General features: G+C 41.3%; 1 protein-coding gene across 2 annotated transcripts in view; it reads right to left on the bottom strand.

Moving 5' to 3' along the window:
• Nucleotides 1-6,721: 6,721 nt before the first annotated feature.
• The window catches only part of TMEM63A (transmembrane protein 63A), a 30,099-nt gene continuing 16,598 nt past the window's right edge, over nt 6,722-20,222 (bottom strand). For both annotated transcript variants that reach the window (XM_005427019.3, XM_031061942.1), the window contains exons 14-23: nt 19,586-19,739; nt 18,718-18,824; nt 17,082-17,168; nt 16,581-16,643; nt 15,543-15,705; nt 14,557-14,662; nt 13,429-13,596; nt 9,553-9,668; nt 8,598-8,660; nt 6,722-7,839 (exon numbers count right to left, since the gene is read on the bottom strand). In XM_005427019.3, coding sequence (XP_005427076.1) covers nt 7,669-7,839; nt 8,598-8,660; nt 9,553-9,668; nt 13,429-13,596; nt 14,557-14,662; nt 15,543-15,705; nt 16,581-16,643; nt 17,082-17,168; nt 18,718-18,824; nt 19,586-19,739 — 1,198 coding nt within the window. In that variant the 3' untranslated portion in view covers nt 6,722-7,668. The remainder of the gene's footprint in view (nt 7,840-8,597; nt 8,661-9,552; nt 9,669-13,428; nt 13,597-14,556; nt 14,663-15,542; nt 15,706-16,580; nt 16,644-17,081; nt 17,169-18,717; nt 18,825-19,585; nt 19,740-20,222) is intronic.

The raw sequence follows: 20,222 nt of genomic DNA, 5'->3' as shown, positions 1-20,222 counted from the left end.
CCCTTTTCAAAATAAGCTCTGGTTTTAGCAAAACAAAGCCAATCCCACCACCTCTAGTGCAAGGTTTAACACTAAAGAACTGTCTGTGAGCCAATGGTAGCATCTGCCTCTCATCCTGTAGAGAACAACTCCCCCAGGAACCTGAAATCTGGATTTGACAAGCACCTTCCAGATTCACTTCTGATACTCTCTGGTACTAGCTACAGGCAATTATTTGGTACAGATAACCAAAAATAACAGTTTGGTTTAACAGTTTTAACATTTAATAGCCTTAACATTTCTGTTAGCAAGTAGCTGCATATCAGACTATCACAATAATAATAACAAGCAGTACAAAATGAGTCCCTGCTCTGTTACAATTGTTCTTGTTTATGTCAGCCAGCTGAGGACCTGCCATTCAGGCAGGGAATTTTCTCTAAAAAGGCTAAGTGTGATGCTCTTGGGCTGGCTGAGCTGTTTCTTGGGGATAAGGCTCTGAAAGAGTAGCTACAGCCTTCAGCATAACACAGAATATGGTGACACTTTTTAATGCTCAAAACATTTTGTTTTGCTCCAGGGCCACTTAATGAAGCTCCAATTTCTGGTCCAAAGTTGCCCCAAAGTCTCTGCTCAAAGAAACTGCTGTCCTAAAAGCCCTGCCACATTAAATTGCTCCAAAACATGCATTTATCCCACGCTGAAACCAGAAGCAGCTGACCTTAACTCTACTTTTTAATTATCCAGGCATAGCTCATTAAGAGTCTTGATAAGGGGTTTGGAACCATGGAGATGCCACTGAAAATAAACAACTTGTACTCTTCCTCCCCAGCTGAAGTGCTTTGAAAAGTTTCTGCTTCTGGTATGGAAAAATACAAGTAAGGTCATAATCTTCTCATACAGCTCCAGATAAACAAACTCCCACTACAGCCAAATTTGACTTCTGATTTTTAAACTGCAAACCATAATGTCCTGAAAAATCCAAGTCACCATATGCAGCCTTTGGACAGCTTACACAACAAGACAGGACTTCATATGCATTAAACAAAAGTGTCAGGCATTACTCAGATTGTGAATGGAAAAAATATGAATAGAAATCACACTTTCATAAGAAAAAGGAAGTGAAACCACCATTTGATGGAAAATAGGATGTGTTAAGCCTAGCATCAGAGTTAGCTCTAGATCCATTGAAGGGTACCAGTCATCACCACTGAGTCAGCTGCAAGTGCTCAGGGGCAGGACTGAGGTTCAAGGCAGTCAATCAAATGCACAATTCTGTTTTACAGCAAGTGCAATACATAATATGCACTAAATGAAGATACATTTTTGTCTGCAACAGCAGTGGAAAGCTCCTCCTGGTGCTGTGGAAAGAGACAAGGAATAAATCCATATTGATTTCAGTGTAGCTTATTTTAAACCACTGAGAAATGATGCTGCTTGTTTTACTTGCTGTAATAGCACTTCAAGGAACATAAGTCACACTAAAACTGTCTTGCTCAGGATTAGTTTTCTTTCATGGAAGAAATACCCTGTGCAGTGCCAGACAGCCCTGATGGTGTTATGCCAGTGCTGCTGGAAGAATTAGCCCCATTACAATTGTCAGCTGTCTTCTGGAGAGCAGATATTTATAAACAAGTCTGTGCTGAGTGGTGACAGCTCCTTCCCCTGGCCAGGTGTGCTCCAAAGCTCAGGCTTCCAAATCCTTTCCTGAGTGGGTTGAAAGATGCTGAGGATGATGGTGCCCTCCCTGTGTTTAATAACTGAATGTCTGCAGTTTGGAGGATATGATGAGCAATAAGAGATGGAAATGATGAGTTTCATCACTTTTTAAATGAAAGATAATCCTTTGCAGCAGTAGTTCAAACCACAAACTGATCAGAGGGAGTGCAGCATAGGGAAGAGGTGAGCAGAAACACCAAGGGATAAACTCCCAAGCGCCCAAAGAATGAAGAGTTCTTTAGCTCTTTTTCAGCCAAGCCTGCATTGTTGGGTGGTTTTGTGTACAAACACATTTGTACCCCATGAGTTCTAGGAATTCTTGTACAGGCTTCAGGGAGCTAAAATCCAGCCCTGCATTTTTGTCTCAGTGGAAATTTTTTATCACTCCAAGTCTTTTGTGGCTCATAAAGCTTTGTGGCTTTTTGCACTGATCAGAGGGCAATTCTTAATACTTCAGAGAAACCAGAGGCAAAGAGGGTTTAAGCAATATCTCACACAAACTGAGCAGAAGAACTCAGTGCAGAACACAGATGATGTCATTCTCCTAATTTCTCCACTCTTTTTCTTTCTAAAGTTAAATAACTTAAATGATTCCTCTTAAAGGTGCTCAATTGATTTATTTTTCAATTTTTGCCCTTTTCTTCCCAGCAGATTCTGATTCCCCATCTCAAAAGGGAATTAATTTTTCCTATTTCAGGAACATTTTTGAAGTTACAGATTTAAAATATAAAAGAACAAGAAAACCCTACTTCATTCTCTAAATCTAGAATCCTATCATAAAGAATTTCAATGCCTGCAACCAAATTATGGTACTTAGCAATTCTTTAAATCACTTGTTTTTTCCAGTTTCATCTGTGGGGAGAGCTGCTGGTTTTATTTCTCTGTCTCTGTAGATGGAGGGGAAAAATACTGATAATTTGCCTTAGGGAAAAAAACCTATTCAGAATTCCAAATAAGTTTTGACATGGAACATCTTCACTTGAAAGAAGCAACTTAGTGCTTTACATTTCAGGAGAGCAGGCTATAAAAAAGCCAATCAGTCTCAAAATCCAAGCATAAACCAGCACCAAATGAAAGATTTTCCATACAGAAGGAAGGCCAGCTGTGTACAAAAATACATATCTCTTACATTTCCTCAGCTCTCAGTCTTCCTCCTGTACTGCAGCATTTTTTTTTAAATTTCAATGAATATCTAAGAAGCACAACAGATAGGTACCTTTCAAAACTAGTCCCTAACTTCTCTCACAAACTTTCACCCTTTTGGGAGGCTCACAACCACACAGCATCAATGATGAGACAGCAACAAAATCTGGCTCCTGTTTTATTTAGGAGCATCTTATGACATATCATACATTGGACTTCTAGAATTCTATTTTAAACATCAATTTTGAGAAGAGTGCTTTCATTAATTATTAACCAGCACTGAGTCTGGGAGCAGATACAAAAATTTCCCTCTCTCCTTCTTGGCTATTTACAGCCCCACCTATTTCCACTTGAAGTTGTATTGGCTGCAGCTGAGATGCTCCATTCTAACCAACAGGATGTGGGACACAGAGCAAATGCCAGGACTTCACCCAAGAACCAAAAAATTATAGGGAAGAATGTTCCGTTATAATGACCCAATCTTCAGTCTCTCCACTTTTAGTTGTTTCCTTTCTGTTTTTATCCTTCAGACAGCTGTCCTCAGAACGAAAAAAAAACAACCTCTGTACTTCTGAAATATCTGGAACAGGCACTTGCAGCTGTTACAGACAGGTGACAAGCAGAATCCTTCAAGAAGTCTTGTCTAGATGTGACAGAGAAGGAATTTGTGAGACCACTTTCAGATAAGACACGTGACCCTGACCATCATTTGGAATTAAAAGTGTGCATTTCCTTACATTGTTGCAGTTTTGAGACAACAAAGGGTGTCTTTTCTTTGTAGTCAATAGATTTGGGATAAAGCTCCCTTCTCCTCAAATCTTCTGCCTCTCACCTCAGTTTTGCTAAAAGCCAGGTGAAAACTCTATGGTCTGCTGCTTCTGGGATGGAGAAGCAGCAGACTTGAAGCCTTCTCCTCTTGAAGAGATGGCTTCCAAAACACTCATAAGCAGATTATCTGTAAAACAGACACAAGAAAGCTTCAGTTGTGCTGCCAGCATGTGTGGGCAAGCAGAGCTGGGAACTGGACCTCTGTAAAAAGACAGAAAGAACATGGCCTACTGCTACACTGGAGCATTTGGAAACTTAGCCAGCACAAAGATCTGCTTTTGGCTCAGGATATGGGAAAAGCCCAGAGGAAAACAAAGCACAAACGTGTGCACCTCATGCAAATGAGAAATTGCAATGATTTGGGTGTTGAGGATGTGTTGTAAGAGGGCTGGAGGTGAGCCAGATGAGCCTGGCACACAGAATCCTGGCACAGAGCTCTGCGTATCCAAGCAAGCCAAGGCTTCTGAGCTTCAGCAAACCATGGAGCATTTTCCTCACTCTGGAAGAAATTAATCTGCCCTGAAGTCTTTGCAGAAGTGTACCCTGTGGTACAGTATCAAATGAGCTCCATCCTTCAAAGTGTCACAGGCTGCCCTGTCAGCTGTGTCACAGAGAATCCCATCACAGACCACGCTCTGGGGCTTCCCTCCTGTGCAGGGAGAGTGTCTGTTTGTCCAGGATTCCTCCTGTGCAGGGAGAGTGTCAGCTTGCCCGGGATTCCTGCCCCCGGGAGCGCTGCTGGAATGTCGGGAAGGACTCAGCCTCGGCGTGGGGGAGGCGCTGCTCCAACTGAGCAATGCGAGGCGAGCAGCAGGAGCTGGATCCCAACAAATATGGGAGCTTCTGGGAGCCACAGTCAGCAACTCCAGCTGGGCCATTTGCTTAGGCTGCCTGCCAAAAGGTTTATAAAAAGAACAGTAAAGAATGTGCCATGGCTTTAAATACGAATTTCAAATACAGTGCAGCCAATATCCACATTTGTTAAGGCTTCCATCCCTCAGCTTTTCTTTAAGGCTCAGTCAGGAATGAAAGGAGTTTCTCCTGCTGATCTAATTTTATTCCCTTGCAGATATCCACCAGCATGAAGGAATGAAGCAGAGCCAGGGCAGTTTCCTAATTACTTCCAGCTCTCAGAGAGGGACCCAAAAGATAATAGTGAAGCAAGAACAACACAGCAAAGATGCTAAACCAGCCTATAATTTGTGTGTTGCTGTACACAGCTCTTGTGATAATTTAATAATAGGTGATCCCAGCCTTTTCTCCAACTGGTGCCTGTCCTAATACCATAGATATTTCTATGAGTTTGACTGCAACAGAGCACAGTGGCAAACAGGAATGGCTGCTACACAGTAAGTGAAATATGCAGGTGATTTCCCCATCAGAAAATACTACTGCAGTTTTCAAATATTTTTCAAATACTACTGCAGTTTTCACTATGAAAAATGCTGTGTTGTAAAACCTGTAGAAGAAGCTAGGAATCTCTTAGGCACCACTTTTTCCCTGTTCTGTCAGTGACAGACAGCAGAGAAGGGAAGGAGTACCCAGAAAAACTAAACAGCTAAGAAACTGAAGTCCTAGAGTAGGGCTGGTTTCTTTCCATCTCTTCTTCTCAGGCTCTGTAGTCCTTCAGCTAGGCACAAACCTCTGATCAACACCTCCTCTACATGGACAGGTTTTTGTAGTGTTTGGGGCCCTTGTCTTTTACATCTCTTTTGAGTACAATAAAGTGGGGCTCCAGGTATGGATCTGTCTCAGGAGGAGCACTGTTTTACCACTGTGATAAGAAGATAGAACCCTTGACACATGAACTGGTTCCTCAAATGCCACCAACGACTTTTTAGCAAGATGTAACTTTCCATTACCTCAGAGGTTTTCCACATTCTATATCTGAAGCACCTTAGCATGGCTGGAGGTGGGTTTATTCAAGTTCACAGGAGAGATGGCCCTACCTGTGCTGAACTTGTGCCAGCCACAAGGAGTGCCACCAGCAAAGTTCAGCAACCTCCCAGGCACAAAAAGGAAACCAAACCATTAAAAGAGTTTTTGTCCTCAATATGACACGTAGAACCTCACAGTGAGTATCAAAAGTCATCTGTTGAAAAAAGTGAGTTATATCACAGAGCATAAAACTCCCACAGCACCAGCACAGTAAACAGGTCAAGTGTGGTAGCTGAATGATTTATTTGATTCTTCAATGAGCACACACATAAGCACCCACTGCTGCTGCAGACACCTGGATGAGATGGGGTAGTGCAGCTAGAAACAAGTCAGAACAATCACAGGCTTCTGATCTAATTAACACAAGCTGCCTCCTCCCTGTGACCTCACATCTGTGTGAGACACTCACAGATGAGTAAAAAATTGGAGTCTGTTGGGTTTTTTTCCTTCTTGATTTGAACACCAACCTGGAATGGCAGTGTGTGCATGAGGTACACACCACCTCATAATGCCATGATTGCTAAAAATCAAAATGCACACACACCTGACTAAACTGCACCACTGAAGTGAGAGTATAAAATAGTCTGACAAATTCATGCCCCCCTCAGTAGCCAAAGCTTCTCACCTGCCTTTTAAGAACCAGGAGGTGCATCTTCAGCTAACAGGATGGGTTTGTAATCAGAGGGCTCAGGGCTCCACAGGATCCTTCTTGCAGCAGGAAGGTCTCATGCTCAGCACTTGTCTGAGTGCTGTTCTTGGGAAGCTGGAGGCAGTCCTGCAAGACACTGAACATCTGCACACATTTATGGCACAAAGTCTCCTTCAATCTCAAGATGTTGCTGTTTTACAGACATGCTAGAAAAGGTCAAAGTCAGGAAATAACAGTTTAACAACAAGCAAGGAAACAGAGGGCCAAAAGCTTCTCCTACCCATGGGTCACCAAGATTCATCCCCTAGAGAAATCCAAAAGTATTCAAATTCCTCATGGGACATTCTGTCATCCTAAGGCTTGTGGCAGTGCTCCTAAGAAGAGTTCATGACCATGCTGTGAGGCAGCCAGCAAAAGGACTGTTTCAACACACAGAGAAAAGAATAAATAAATCAAGGCAGCCTGAAATTTTTCTAAACTCAGTGTTTTATTGCTCCGTGATTATTAGTTACACTTTGACACATTGCTCTTCAGAATAGATTAGCACCTACTACATAATTTAAAAACTTAATATCTTACAACTCGTATAATTGGCACTATAGAGAAAACCCAGAGATCTGTCATTTTAACCCAAGACTAAAAGAGATAAAATGTTTACATCCTTTACTGTTGGCAGGTGAGCTTTCATTGTGGAAGGCCCTTAAAAATAGTGAATAGAAACTAAGAACCTAAATGCCCTCCAAAAATATATAAAAACAGTATCAGATAAATCACTCCCTTCTTTACACCAGTCTTTTTGCTTTGGTACTTTTAGTACCCAAGTGCACAGTTATTCCCTCATCTCTTTCAAGGAAAAAAAAAAAGGCAACATGATCAAAACTATGCTGACTACTTTGGGTGAAAAGAGGAGAGACTCCCACACACCATTCTCAGCACCCACACAAACAGTATTTTCATCAAAAGTGGCATTGTCTCAGGATTTAACACATCCCAAGAGGTTTATAAATAATAAATTTGGGGGGTTTTTAAAAAGGGAAGAATTATTTGAATAAATAAGTGACAGCTCTAATAGCTGCACTGGCTTTGGTGACCAGTTATCTATATGCAGCATAAGTTATCTTCATAAGGCAAGTGGTGAGCTAGCAGAAGTGAAGTCCCTGAGGATCAGCATCTCCACGTTCAACTTATTTGTTTCACAACGTGTGTAGACAGCCTGGAAAACAATCAGTCCCAAGGCATCTGCTTTTTAATCTCCCAGCACAGCTGCAGACCACACAATGAATTATTTCTGTACCTTTTCTGCAGGCAGGAATACATAAATAACGCCGAATACTTAGGAGGAGGAGGAGGCAGGGGATTAGTTCTGCTAAACCTGGGCCAAGTGCTCCACCTTGTGTTCGTGCTCACAACACAGCTCAGAGCGAAGCTCCCGGCGCCTGCTCCACCCCTGCAGGTCCTGTGGTGTAGTTTCTGATTCCCTCCGCCTGGGAGGAGGTGTTGTCCATGGTGCCGTAGGACTGCTGCTCCGTGGGGGCCAGCACGGTCCTTTCGGTGGGGTGGGGACGCAGAACCTGGGGGACGTACATCTGAAATCACAAGTGAGGGTTTTCAGTGGTCTCCCAAAGCACAGTGCTTTGAGATGGGGTAACTGGAGGCAGTCCTGCAAGACACTGAACATCTGCACACATTTATGGCACAAAATCTCCTGCAATCTCAAGGTGTTGCTGCTTTACAGATACGCTAGAAAAGGTCCAAGTCAGGAAATGACAGTTTAACAACAAGCAGGGAAACAGAGGGCCAAAATCTTCTCCTACCCAGGAGAATTTTCCCCTTGTCACTCTTCTCTTCATCCTTTTCCCATTCTTCACCTCAAAACCTCAGGCCTTTTGCACCCTGCTGGAGGCTTCCTGGTGCAACACTCCCCTGCACCTCTTGTCTTTGGCACCAGGGCCTTTCCTCCTACCTCAGTCCTACGTCCTTCTCAGTGACATGGCAAGCAAGACCTGCTACATGTCACAACATTCAGAATCACAGCAGTGGCAACTGACTGCATTTGGCAACTGTCCAGATGTGAGGCTCTGTCTGGAGCAGGGCACAGAACACAGCACACAGAGCTGCTGGAAGCAGTGTGTCTCAGCTGCTCCTAAAACCAAAGGTACTTCTGGAACATCACCTGGGAGCATCAAGGAGCCCAGCTGCAGAACTCTCTGGTCCCACATGCACGTGGGAAATCCCACAATTCATGCAGAATAATATGTGCTACACAAGCTCTTTGGTAAGCAGGGTGAGAAATTAGGTTTTTCTAGGAAAAGTAAGGGAATATTAATAACTCTTAGCTTCTTACAGAAGATGTTGGGACTGTTGGTACATCTGTGTCTTTTCCTCTTTCACCTTGTGTGTCTTCAATCTGTAACCAGCAATAGGTGGGGAAAGAGAGAGAGACAACATCAAACTGCTGAGTGAAAACAGTACACACAGATCATGAGCACCCAAAACCTGCACAGACAGATCTCAGTGCAGTTCTGGCACTCTCTCCACCAGTCCTTCTACACAGAATCATAGAAAAGTTTGGCTTAGAAGGGACCTTAGAGACCATTGAGCCCCAAGCCCCTGCCATGGGCAGGGACACCTTCCGCTAGACCATGTTGCTCCAAGTTCCATCCACCCTGGCCTTGAACACTTTCAGGGATGGGCACCCACACCATCACTGAGCAACCTGTGCTAGTGCCTCATCAACCTCACAGCAAAGAATTTCTTACTATTACCTAATCTAAACTTACTGTCAGTTTAAAGCCATTTCCTCTTTTCCTCTCACTACACGCTCTTGTAAAAAGTATCTCTCCACCTCTTTTTGTAGGCTGCCTGGAAGGGAAGCCTTTTTTTGGAAGGTTGCAATTAGGTCAGCCTGGGCTGAACACCTCCAATTCTCTCAACCTGGCCTCATAGCAGAGGTGCTCAATCCCTCTGATCATCTTGGTTGTATTCTCTAGATTTGCTCCAAGAGGTCCCTGTCCTTCCTTGTGCTGGAACCCCAGAGCTGGATGCAGCTCTGAAGAGGGGCAGAATCCCCTCCCTCAACCTGCTGGCCACACTGTTGCGGATGCAGCCCAGGATACTTTTTCCATACTTCTCTTTTCTCTCAAATTCAGTTCCTGCAGACACAGAGATTTTTCATTCTGCCAAGCAGCCCATCTGTACTACAGGCTCTTAGCAGGAAGGAAGGGACAACCCACCAGGAATAGCTGGTGCTCCATCAAGCACACAGGTAGGTGCTGAAAGGACAGGTATCCATCACTTACCCTATAATTCAGTGGGCTCAGGTACTTGAAACAGCCAAAACAAGTGTAAGCCAAGCAAATAACAATGGTGATGTTGACAACCAGCAAGGTAAACATTGTTGTAGGTGCTTTAAAACCTAGAAAAATATCCAAAGAATACAATAAAAAAACACATAGCAGAAAAATCCAACAAAACCAAAAGAATTATTTATCTTCCTCATTTTCAGAAGCTTCATGGATTTTTTTTCTTGGAGGAATGGGCAGCCCACTTCCAGCCACAAACAAGAGAATGTCATTGTACTCTAAATTCTCCCACTTTTCCTAGGGGCCAAGAAATGCTGCTGTAATACCTAAATGATAGACAAGACTCAGAGTGATTCTTCTCCTCCCTCATTCATCCATTCTGGACCCACTTCTTAAGTATTTTAATTAATGATCTGTGAAATAGAATATTAATTGCATAGATTAATTATGATGATGGCACCAAATTGGATGGTTTGCCATCAGCTCAAAGGGATGGAGGTGGGGGGAGAGGAGAATCAAGATGGTCTTGGTAGATAAAACCACCCCACTTGCTTTAAAGGATCAAAACAACAACAACAACACAAAAACAAAAAAAACCCCAAAAGCAAGATAAACTGTATGTAGAAAACAGGAAATAAGTACAATTTGGAAGGAAAAATAAATGTAGATATGAGGGATAACAATAGCACTGCAGCAGACAACTGCTGGAAAGCAGTCAGGGGTGGGATAGTATCAAAGAACACAGGAAGAGAGGAAAATTTTAAAAAAAGACAAGTCTCTGGCACCTGTACAAAATAATTCAGTGCTGGATAGCCTTGTCTACAATAAAATGTGGGCAGAACTGGGAAGAATCCAAGGAAAAAGATCAAGAGAAGGAACAGCAAATATGAACTAGACTGATAGGTGAGTTTTAATTCAGGGAAAGTGCAATAAAATATAAGAAAGGACATGATTGCCTAGCATGGAAAAAGTATTAAAGATTAGTGTGACTTCTTATTTTCCAGATCCACTAGGGAAATATTCTAAAGAAATTAATCTCATTTTACAGTAAAGATGACTTGAATGGAATATTAGGAAAAAGTAAACATCACTGCAAGCCTTAACTCTTTCCAAGTTTTTTCAGACAAAAGAGGCAACACCAACTCTCAGACATTCTTGTGGTAACCCCAGCATATGCAGTGGCATAGAACAGACAAGTGTAAAACTAGCAGGTAATTAGCAGATAATAGAAGCCCTGCACAGGTCTGTTCACAAGGGGAAAGCCACCACACACATGCAAAAAACAGAACCCAAAAAGCCCTACAAACACATCATTGTTCAAACCAAAAAAAGGAAGTGAAAAAACCTCCCTAGGGGTATTCTGGAATGTCCTTCAGAGGAGGTTGTTTTTATAAGCACAGGTTATATGAGTATTTCTCAGGTGGTGAGGTGTGTCTGCACCAAAGTCAACGCATGGTGCAAACCACAAGGCAAACAGCAGAGATTAGGGAAGGAAAAGTCTCCCACGTCAGTTTTCCTTGCACTGTGTCCTCAGAACTGCCGGCCAACAGCTCTGGAGAACATGGGATTCAAGTGACTGTGCCAAGAGATGGGGCTTGAACTGCAGAGAGGACCTCACCTCCTCTGAGGTGAGAGGCACAGTGGTGTAGGATGGGTGGATGGATGGGTGGGTGGGTGGATGGATGGATGGATGGATGGATGGATGGATGGATGGATGGATGGATGGATGGATGGATGGATGGATGGATGGATGGAATAAAAGCTGAGAAAGAATACAGGCACTGAGAAGGAAAAACTGAGCACAGCCTCTCACCTTCTGTGTGCAGTCAGGTGTTTTTTGATCCCGACTGAGAACTGGGGGAGAGGTTTTTTCAGCCTTGCATAAATATATGAGGAATGAGAAACCAGAGTATTGTCACTGGACTCTGCAACCAGACTGAAACACCCATATCAAGCCAACCACACAAGTCAATGACCAAGCAAACAAGCTTTACACCATAAACTGATCTATTTTGCAGATAAGGAAGCAGAGCTCTCTCATCCTTCCTTCCTTCTTTTTTGGCACAAGAAGCCGCAATGAAATTAATGGCAATGAAATCAAAGTATCAAATTCCTACCTCTCAGACTGCATTGTGCACTGACAAACCACTGAACAACATCCTGGAAACAGGATCCTCTACACTGACCAAGCCAAACATGGTAATCCAGCCTGTGTTTTCCATTATTAAGGTCTCTGACAAATGATGGTTTTACCATGCAGAACTAGAAAACATTATTATAAAGATTTAATTTTTACTTCATCAGGATTTTCTTCCTAACAATTAAAGAGGTGCATCAGATGCTGACTGCTTGGAGTTGATTTTTCTAAAGCATGCTCTAGAAATTCTCCTGGTAATTTAGAGGACCAGATTTATTGGTCTTTCTGGTTGCAAAAGCAGCCCTCAAAACAAGGGAAAAAACAAGCTCTCAAACATACAAGTAATGCAGGAACATCTATTCAAATCCAAGGACAGCCTGAAGCAATAGTTCCAAGTGCCTCTTGCATCCACAGGGAGCTTTCCCTGTAGCTTTACATCTCCCTAAAGCTGGATGGCAGCGTGCCAAAAACACCTTTCTGACTGCTGGTCAGAAATGCTAAAAAACACAATGCAGATGTAATCATCTGTCATGAGGGCACAATGCAGTCAGCTATCAGGAGCTTCCTTCTAAAGAAGGGGAACCCAACCCTTCCAGCATCACTGACATCCCCATTCCATGCCAAATGCTTTCTCCTGTATCATGGATAAAAACCCATAAGCTGTTACCCACCTTTTTCTGACATCAAAGCTGTTGGCACAGCACAGCCAATAAAATCATTGTCAAGTACTTGCAAAACACAGAATGTTCATATTTTAAAGATAAATTACTACAAAACATGAGGTTTTAAACTCCCATCTGGGGAAGACAATCGCCATCTCACTGCAGTCTTCCATGTAAAATTTGATGGGTGACGTAGAACACACAAGGACTAGCATTAGCCAACATTTTAGCATTTTTTCCTAGGACATGGCTGTACAACCAAGGCAGCAGCCAATTCAGCCAGGCAAATTAAACTTATGCCCAGGCTGCACAAATGCAGGTAGTGAAGCCACTGATCATCTCACTATAAAGAGCTAATTCTGAGTAGATTTTTGTTCTATGTAATGATTTTTACTGTCACTTCACAGCCCAGCTGGCCAATTCCAGGTGTACTGATTTAAGGAATACATGATCTCTTGTGAAATGAAGGAACACAGAGCCCCATGCTAACAGTTTAATATATCAGCCATCTCCATCAAAGGCTCTTGTGCAAATCTTGTGTAGTTCACAGAAAACCACCATGACTCCCCCATTAGGGAAGGAAATAGAAAAGTCCACAAAGCTTATGAAAGCTTTATGAGAGCTCACATCTAATTCAGGGATGCTGGCAAGAGAGCTGGGAGAAGCTTCCAGGTGGAAAGAGGTCATACTCACCTGTCACAGACATATTTTCTGAAAAATCCTTTTGCCAGAATCTTTTCTCCTGAGAAGCTGGGAAGCTTCAGCTTCTCCATGTTTTGCTGCTTTAGAATATGATTTGGAGAATTGTTTACCCACCGTGTGAATTGTTTTTACTTGATGACCAATGACAGCCAGCTGTGTTGAGGCTGTGAGCAGTCACAAGATTTTATTACTCATTCCTTTCTTTTCTAGCCTTCTGAGGTCTCCTTTCTCTTTCTTTAGTATAGTTTTAGTATATAATTTTCTTTTAATATAATATATATCCTAAAATAATAAATAAGCCTTCTGAAACACAGAGTCAAGATTCTCATCTCTTCCCTCATCCTGGGGACCCTCAAACACCACTACACTTACCCAGCCTCACAAATGAGTAAAAATAGAGCCAGAAAAGGCAGAGGATGGGAGCTGCCAGGGCCTGATTGACAGCTGCAAAGTGCATCTTCTTCTCCAGCTTGGCAGGGAGATAGGCATAGTAGAGGTTGTGACGGTCCACCATGTGCTTCAGGAGGATGTAGATCAAACCTGGCAGGAGAAACAGCAGAGCCAAGCAGAGGTTGTTGGAGGTTTGATAAAAAGCAGCAACTCTGAAGGGATCTGCACTAACCAAGTGAGTGGGTGCAGCCCAGACACGAGGAGGGTACAGCTGCAAGACATCACCTGCTCCTAAAGCTTAGGAGCTGAGCTTGTTGCATCTCCATCCCTCCCCTCTCCACACACTTCTCTGTCTCTGTGGTGCCTCTTGTGCTCCCAGGGAGAGCCCAGAGCTCCTACCAGGTGCTGGCACATGAGGCCAAGCCAGTAGGGCAGACTTCCCAGCTCCCCTTGCACTGTTGCTGGTAAGGAAGGCATGACAGTGGCTCAACATCTCCCTCTCAGCCTTCACCAGATTGATGACTGGATTTCAAGTCAGCTATTCCTTATCCAAACAAACAGCCAGCAACTGCTGTGGCAGCTATGAATTGCAACAGCTCTGGGATGCAGTGGCACATTCAAACATTTACAACTGCATACAAAAAGGAATGTAAGTAAATATCAATTACATTGTTACAGAAAAATTGGCCACATTCTCCCAATAATAAGGTTGTTGATTAAACCAGTTCTGAACAATATCTAATTTAGATAATTACCTTGTATCTAGCTCTGTAAAGTTTCAGATTAGAAAATGAAAATACCAACTATATAAAATTATTTAGTACTACTTATGTCTGATCTAAACCCCTAACTACCAAAGCCAATACACTCAAATTTGAGAAGTAAAATAAACATCTAATAGATATTAAAGGTATTTTCAACTTCTAAAGGCAGTACAAGAGCTAAGTAATTCATCATCTTTTTCACTGTTCTTCCACAAGAAAGGAAGGAAACTTGGGTCCAAGTCCTAAGGATTATCAGCATTTGAATGGGAATAAGAATGCAGAGCTGAGCCTTCCAAACTTCCCACATGCCCCATCTCACTCCCACAGTGCTCACTGGAAAACTTACCAAAAGGGACAATGATGGGACATGTGATGCTGTAGGCCATGATGACAGTGAACACACACAGCATCCAGGCATACATTGCTCCAAATTCATATTCAAATGCCTGTTGCTAGGAACAAAAACAAAACATCCAAAACTCTCAAGTCATCCATCAATGTGTCAGGAGTTAAGAATAGATTCCCTAAAGCAACAATTCACCTTATCTTATTCGTTCTGAGAGATCAGTTATTTCCCTAAGAGGCAGAAATGATATAATTAGAGGAAGTCTTTTGTGTTATTATTACCTGGAAATACAGAAAAGATGCTGTTTCTTTCTTAGCCTTAAAGTAATTTCTCAGAGAATTTGCATCTACAAGAAGCAGCTCCTTAAAATCACAAGGCAGAAAATAATTGTGCCAGACTCAGAACCTTCACCTCACTGTGGTAGCTACATACAGGCTTAAGATCCCATTGTAACACCTGGGATTTCAAGCCAAAGGATGACACTTCACCTGGAAGTGAAAGTCCACCTCTTAAAATGGAATATAGGCAAAAAGATATATTTTGTTAGGTGTATGTTCAGCTTAAAGCAAGTTGTACACACCTGATGGCTGACAGAAGAAACTAACTCTAGGCAGTTTTAAACAAAAAAAAAACCCAAAAAACAAAAAACCAACCCTGAAGTTCAGACTATAAGATAAAATCAGAACTATTCTATAAAATACAAATCATAAAACTCTGACTTAGAGCTATGAAGAGATTGATACCTGAAACTCAAAGCTTGGGTTTTGATTTTTGACCATCTCTGACTGGAATAAATCCCTCCCTGCTATCTGTGCTGTGAATGAAGGGAATAGGAACCTGCCGTGGACAAGTGAAACAAAGGCTAAAAAAAAACAAAAACAAGAAGTCAGGAGATGATAGCTAATGGTATGAAGGATGGGTGTGCTGCCAGTTTCTGACAAGGATCAGCCATTGAAATGCCTCCTGCTCAGGAGGGGCTCCAGTACCTGTTTGATGTTTTTCCTCTCTGCTGTGGACTTGGCCATGATCATGCGTATGGTGTAGAGGATGAGCCCCGGCAGGCGCAGCAGCTCCATCCCATTGCCCACGAAGGCTGAGGCAATCACATAGTTCACAAAAAAGGCTCCCTGGTCAGGCAGGAAAACACATCTGGCAGGAAAGACACCAGACACTGGCTGGGAGGAAGGCAAGCAAACACTGGAGGTGTACAATGTATCCCTATTGCCTTTGGAAATCTCTTCTGGTAAGAATAAGCGCTATGTAGGTTAGGAAGTGGGCAGCAGAGCTTCTGATAACCTTGTTGTAAAAGAACACTGCATAGCTACAAATGCAGCCAGGGGAGGATGTAAGAGCCTGGCTGAGGTGCAGTTCAGATGAGGAATAAACTGCTCACAAAAAGATGCAGCAGCCTGATGGGAGGCTGAGAGCAGACAAGAGCATCATCTGATGTCTGCAACAGCAACCTGACACAAGATGAGATAAGACTGCAATAGAATAATCATCTCTCCCAATTTAGTAACTCCTAATTGTCTTCCTGTTACCAATTTTGAAATTGCATTTGGAAATCTATGCCCTAATAATTGCATTCTATTCTTTCCCTCCAGGCACAGGAACTTAAAATAACCAATATCTGCAAATTTGCAATGTGATGTGTGTAAAAACATATTTTTCAGAAAGAGAACTGTTGCAGCTCTTTGGTCTCACTGTAATCCTTGAGAAGATCCCCTGTCAATGATATACAACAATCCTCATCCAATTCCAATATCTTATCATCCTTTCTGTGAAGAAATTCTTTCTAATGTCCAACCTTATTGTCTCCTCCCCTTATTCAGAAGCTCAATGTCATCCCAAAGTAGCAATCCTGAGCAAATTTTAATAAATACTAACCAAAGACAGTAAACAGCAAAAAAAAAAAAACCAAAACAAAACAAAAAAAAACCAACCAAAAAACAAAAAAACTTAAGTCCTAAGTATTTCTTTACAAAGGAGTAGCAAAGAGAGAATATTATTTAGCTGATACTTACTCCAGCCTTACTGCAGAATCAGATGATTCTCTGTCAAACAGCCAGCGGAAAAAAAAATCCAGACTGAAAGAAAGATGGTGAATGTAATTCAGTCTCCCACACCTTAGTTCTTTTAAAAAATGCTTCTCTTTTTAGGCAGCTTAAGTCAAGATAGTGCATAGAAAGAATTTAATCAAGTAATCTAAACACTACTTCAGCTTTATCACAGTTAATGATAGCTAGAAATAAGAAAAAAGGTACAAAATTAAGCAGAACAAAAATGAAACAGAACAAAAATTTAACAAAATTAAACAATAAAAATATTTATATCTATTACTATAAATAATATTAATTTGTGTTAATAAATTAATATTATTAATTGCTAAAAATTAATAATAAAACTTTAATAACACACTAAAGTTAAACTTTAATACATATTAAGCCTCACAACTAGAAAACACAAGTAAGATGTCTCATTATAAAAGTACTCAGCCATTATCTCATTAAACTATGATTCTTTACCTGGTCAGACCAAGGGAAGGCAGAATCAATACCATGAAGATCAAAAAAATGTAGACTTTATGCATCATTATTCTGTTCTCTGCAGATCTATCAACATAAAAAGGCACTGAGTGAGAAACTCATACAAAAAGCTGCCACCTATGAAGGATCTTTCCTGGACAATGCCAGGACTTGTCAGACTCCCAGCTTCCCCTACCATATCACATTGCTACCAGATAAACCCAAACATCTTTGAGATATTCACCAATGTGGACAAAGCAGAATTTCAGTACCTTCTTGGGCAACAAAAACATTGCTGAATGTTAATCCAGCAAGATTTTTTTGTATAAAAACAAACAATGACTACAATGTCCAACAAGCACAGCTCATCTCTCACCCAAAGACACTCAATCTTGCAACAGCTCTTCAAGTGCCATGCCAGCAGGGTTTAAGCAGTTCAGAAAAAGGCACCACTGCCAAGAAACCAGACACCTAGACAACCTCCCTGTCAAGTGTCAAGTCTTGGGGAACAACATGACACTACAAATGCTATACCCCCACTACAGCAGCAGGAACATGGATCCAGTGACAGCCTGTTGCCAGAAAAGTGCAGCACTGTGAATACTTCAGACTCCTAGAGGTGGTATCTGATAGGGCTTTAAAACCACAGGGGTTTTATTATAGGAACACTTGGGCACTGTGAGACCCATCAGTGTAACTGAAATCAGACCCGTGATCTCTAGTGACTTCAGAAAATTATTTTAACTGATGGAGAAGGGCTCAAAGTTCATGTGTGCAGCACAGCTACCAAAACAAAGATGATGAAAAGCATACAACTGTGACAAATAAATAATAGACTCTAGAAATGGTGTCTTAGAAAAGCATTGTGTAAAAATTTAAAAGCAAAACCATCAAATTTACCTTAGACTATAAAAACAAACAATGATGACAAGCTTTAGGGATAAAGACTGAGTGGAGTTGAGATTGAAGTGCCATGCTTTTATCTGTGTGTAGGTAAACAGGGCATCAAATCTGGTACTCCAAACCAAACTGTGCTGAGTTCTCCAGGTCAGCAGGTCATTAGTGGGCTTGACATCTCTGGGGTGCCCCAGCTCAGTGTGAAAACCTTGCATCAACACATCTGCTGGGCCTTTGGCCCTATAAATCTTCTCAGATCACCACTGATGTCCAACAGATCTGAGCTGTGAACCAGGACTTACATCCAGACCATTTTGTCATGCCAAACAAAAAGATGCATGTCCTTTTTATAAGTTGTCAGCCTGGAGGGGATCCAAACCACATGGCCAATCTTCCCAGAGAGCAAGTTAATTATGGGATTAGGGGCACTTCCCATGCTCCTGTTGAAGCTACACCTCCTGAGCCTACTCATACAATTTTTTTTTCTGATTAAACACAAAGAGGAGAGAGCTGGGGAGCAGGAGAAAGCATAAACAAATCATGTGGTCATATTAGATTTGCTGTGTGGGTTACAAATTACTCAAACCCTGAAGTGTGGTTATAACACTAGAAAGAGACAAGAACAGGAAAGGTCTTGCTAGGAGAGGTCTGCAGGTTTGAGAGCTCTGTGAAAGATCAGCACTTCATTTATCTCAGTAGTTGAGCTGATAAGGTAAAAACAGAGGAAAAAGTTGCTTACTTTGTCCAGTGAGACTCCAGCAAAGTTGAGTAATAGACAATTGTTGGTAACAAAGCTGAGAAGGACCAGAGCAAGAGAGTTGGGAAAAACTGACTGATGACAGGATTCTAGTGGGGGAGGAAATAAGATTTAGTATTAAAAACACTTTAATGCAGTCATGGTAGAACCGAGATGCTAATATTTTGCTTTTTGTAAATTATAACAGGATGAAGTGAAAAAATTATATTCAGATAATCTTAAATTGAGTAGCGAGTGCTTAGCACTGGCATGCAAGACAAAAAACCCAAGTGAGATTTGGAATTAAATTCCATGAGAGTGCAGTCTCACAAGTAGTTTTTATGTAGTTTACACTTGCTTGGGGAAATATTTAAAAAGAACAGCTTGCAAGTTGCTTTAGCTGCAGTCAAACTAGGATCAGATATATATGTCATCTTGCTTTGAATCCTATGAGCAAAAAAAAAATTTACCTCAGAGTTAAAAATCTGAATTTCCCCCTTATCACAAAAATCAAAACACAAGTTGGATTTGAAATTCCATTTTTTGCAAAGATTTTTTGATTACAACATTTAAAATTATTTAAGTTTGGACTGCAAATTTTTACCACAAATACATAAACATGTTATAATAATATAAAACCTCAGATAAAAATAACTTCAGACTATTATCCAGGAACAAAAGAGGGCTAAAGACTTGACTCTGGACTTATGGACTCTGGACTTTCATCAGCAGCTACGTAAAACAGTCCTGAGAATTTCAACTGAAGCTGTAAGGTAGGAATTTCAACTGAAGGTAAAACAATGAAACCCTATCAATTTACCAAAATCTTGGTCTGATCCACAGCTATATCCAAACATATGGCAATACTCACATTAAGGTAGTGAATAGGTTTAGTGACATTGAACTTGTCCATGGTTGAGATGATTATGGAAGGAGTAGTAAGAAAAAACAGCACAATAAAAAGTAGCAAATTAATGCAAGCCCATCTAAACCACCATTTAAATCCACGCACTGAAAGATTTTTCCTGGAGAAAGAAATAAAAATAAAAAGGCCATTAAAACAAGCAGCAAGCATTTGCTGTTAAAAAAAGATACATACACTATCTGTCAAATAACAGGTGGCACTGCTTTTTCTAAACTGAGCTTTCAAAGTTATATAACAAAGCACCACACAAGTTCCAGTTGCTATTAGAAATAAAAAGAACTGTGCAAATTCTCTTGAATGATACCATAAATTGTGCTTGCAGAAGAACATATCTAATCTTTCATTACAAAAACACAATATCTCATCTAGTTAAGGTTTGGGATGAAACACTTCCATTGTTCAATAATACAGAAGTACTAAAAAGAAATGGAACAAGAAGAGATAGAGACAGAGGACACAGAATTTCTTCAAGAATGCCTATCAGAGGCAGAATCTACCAAAAAATTGTGATTTGAAACAAAATTTCAAATAATACATATCAGAGGCAGAATCTACCAAAAAAACTGTGATTTGAAACAAAATT

Source organism: Geospiza fortis, unplaced genomic scaffold (assembly GCF_000277835.1).
Source record: "Geospiza fortis unplaced genomic scaffold, GeoFor_1.0 scaffold88, whole genome shotgun sequence".
Taxonomy (NCBI): domain Eukaryota; kingdom Metazoa; phylum Chordata; class Aves; order Passeriformes; family Thraupidae; genus Geospiza; species Geospiza fortis.
Note: the sequence above shows the minus strand (reverse complement) of the source record. Positions and strands in the feature narration are given on the sequence as shown.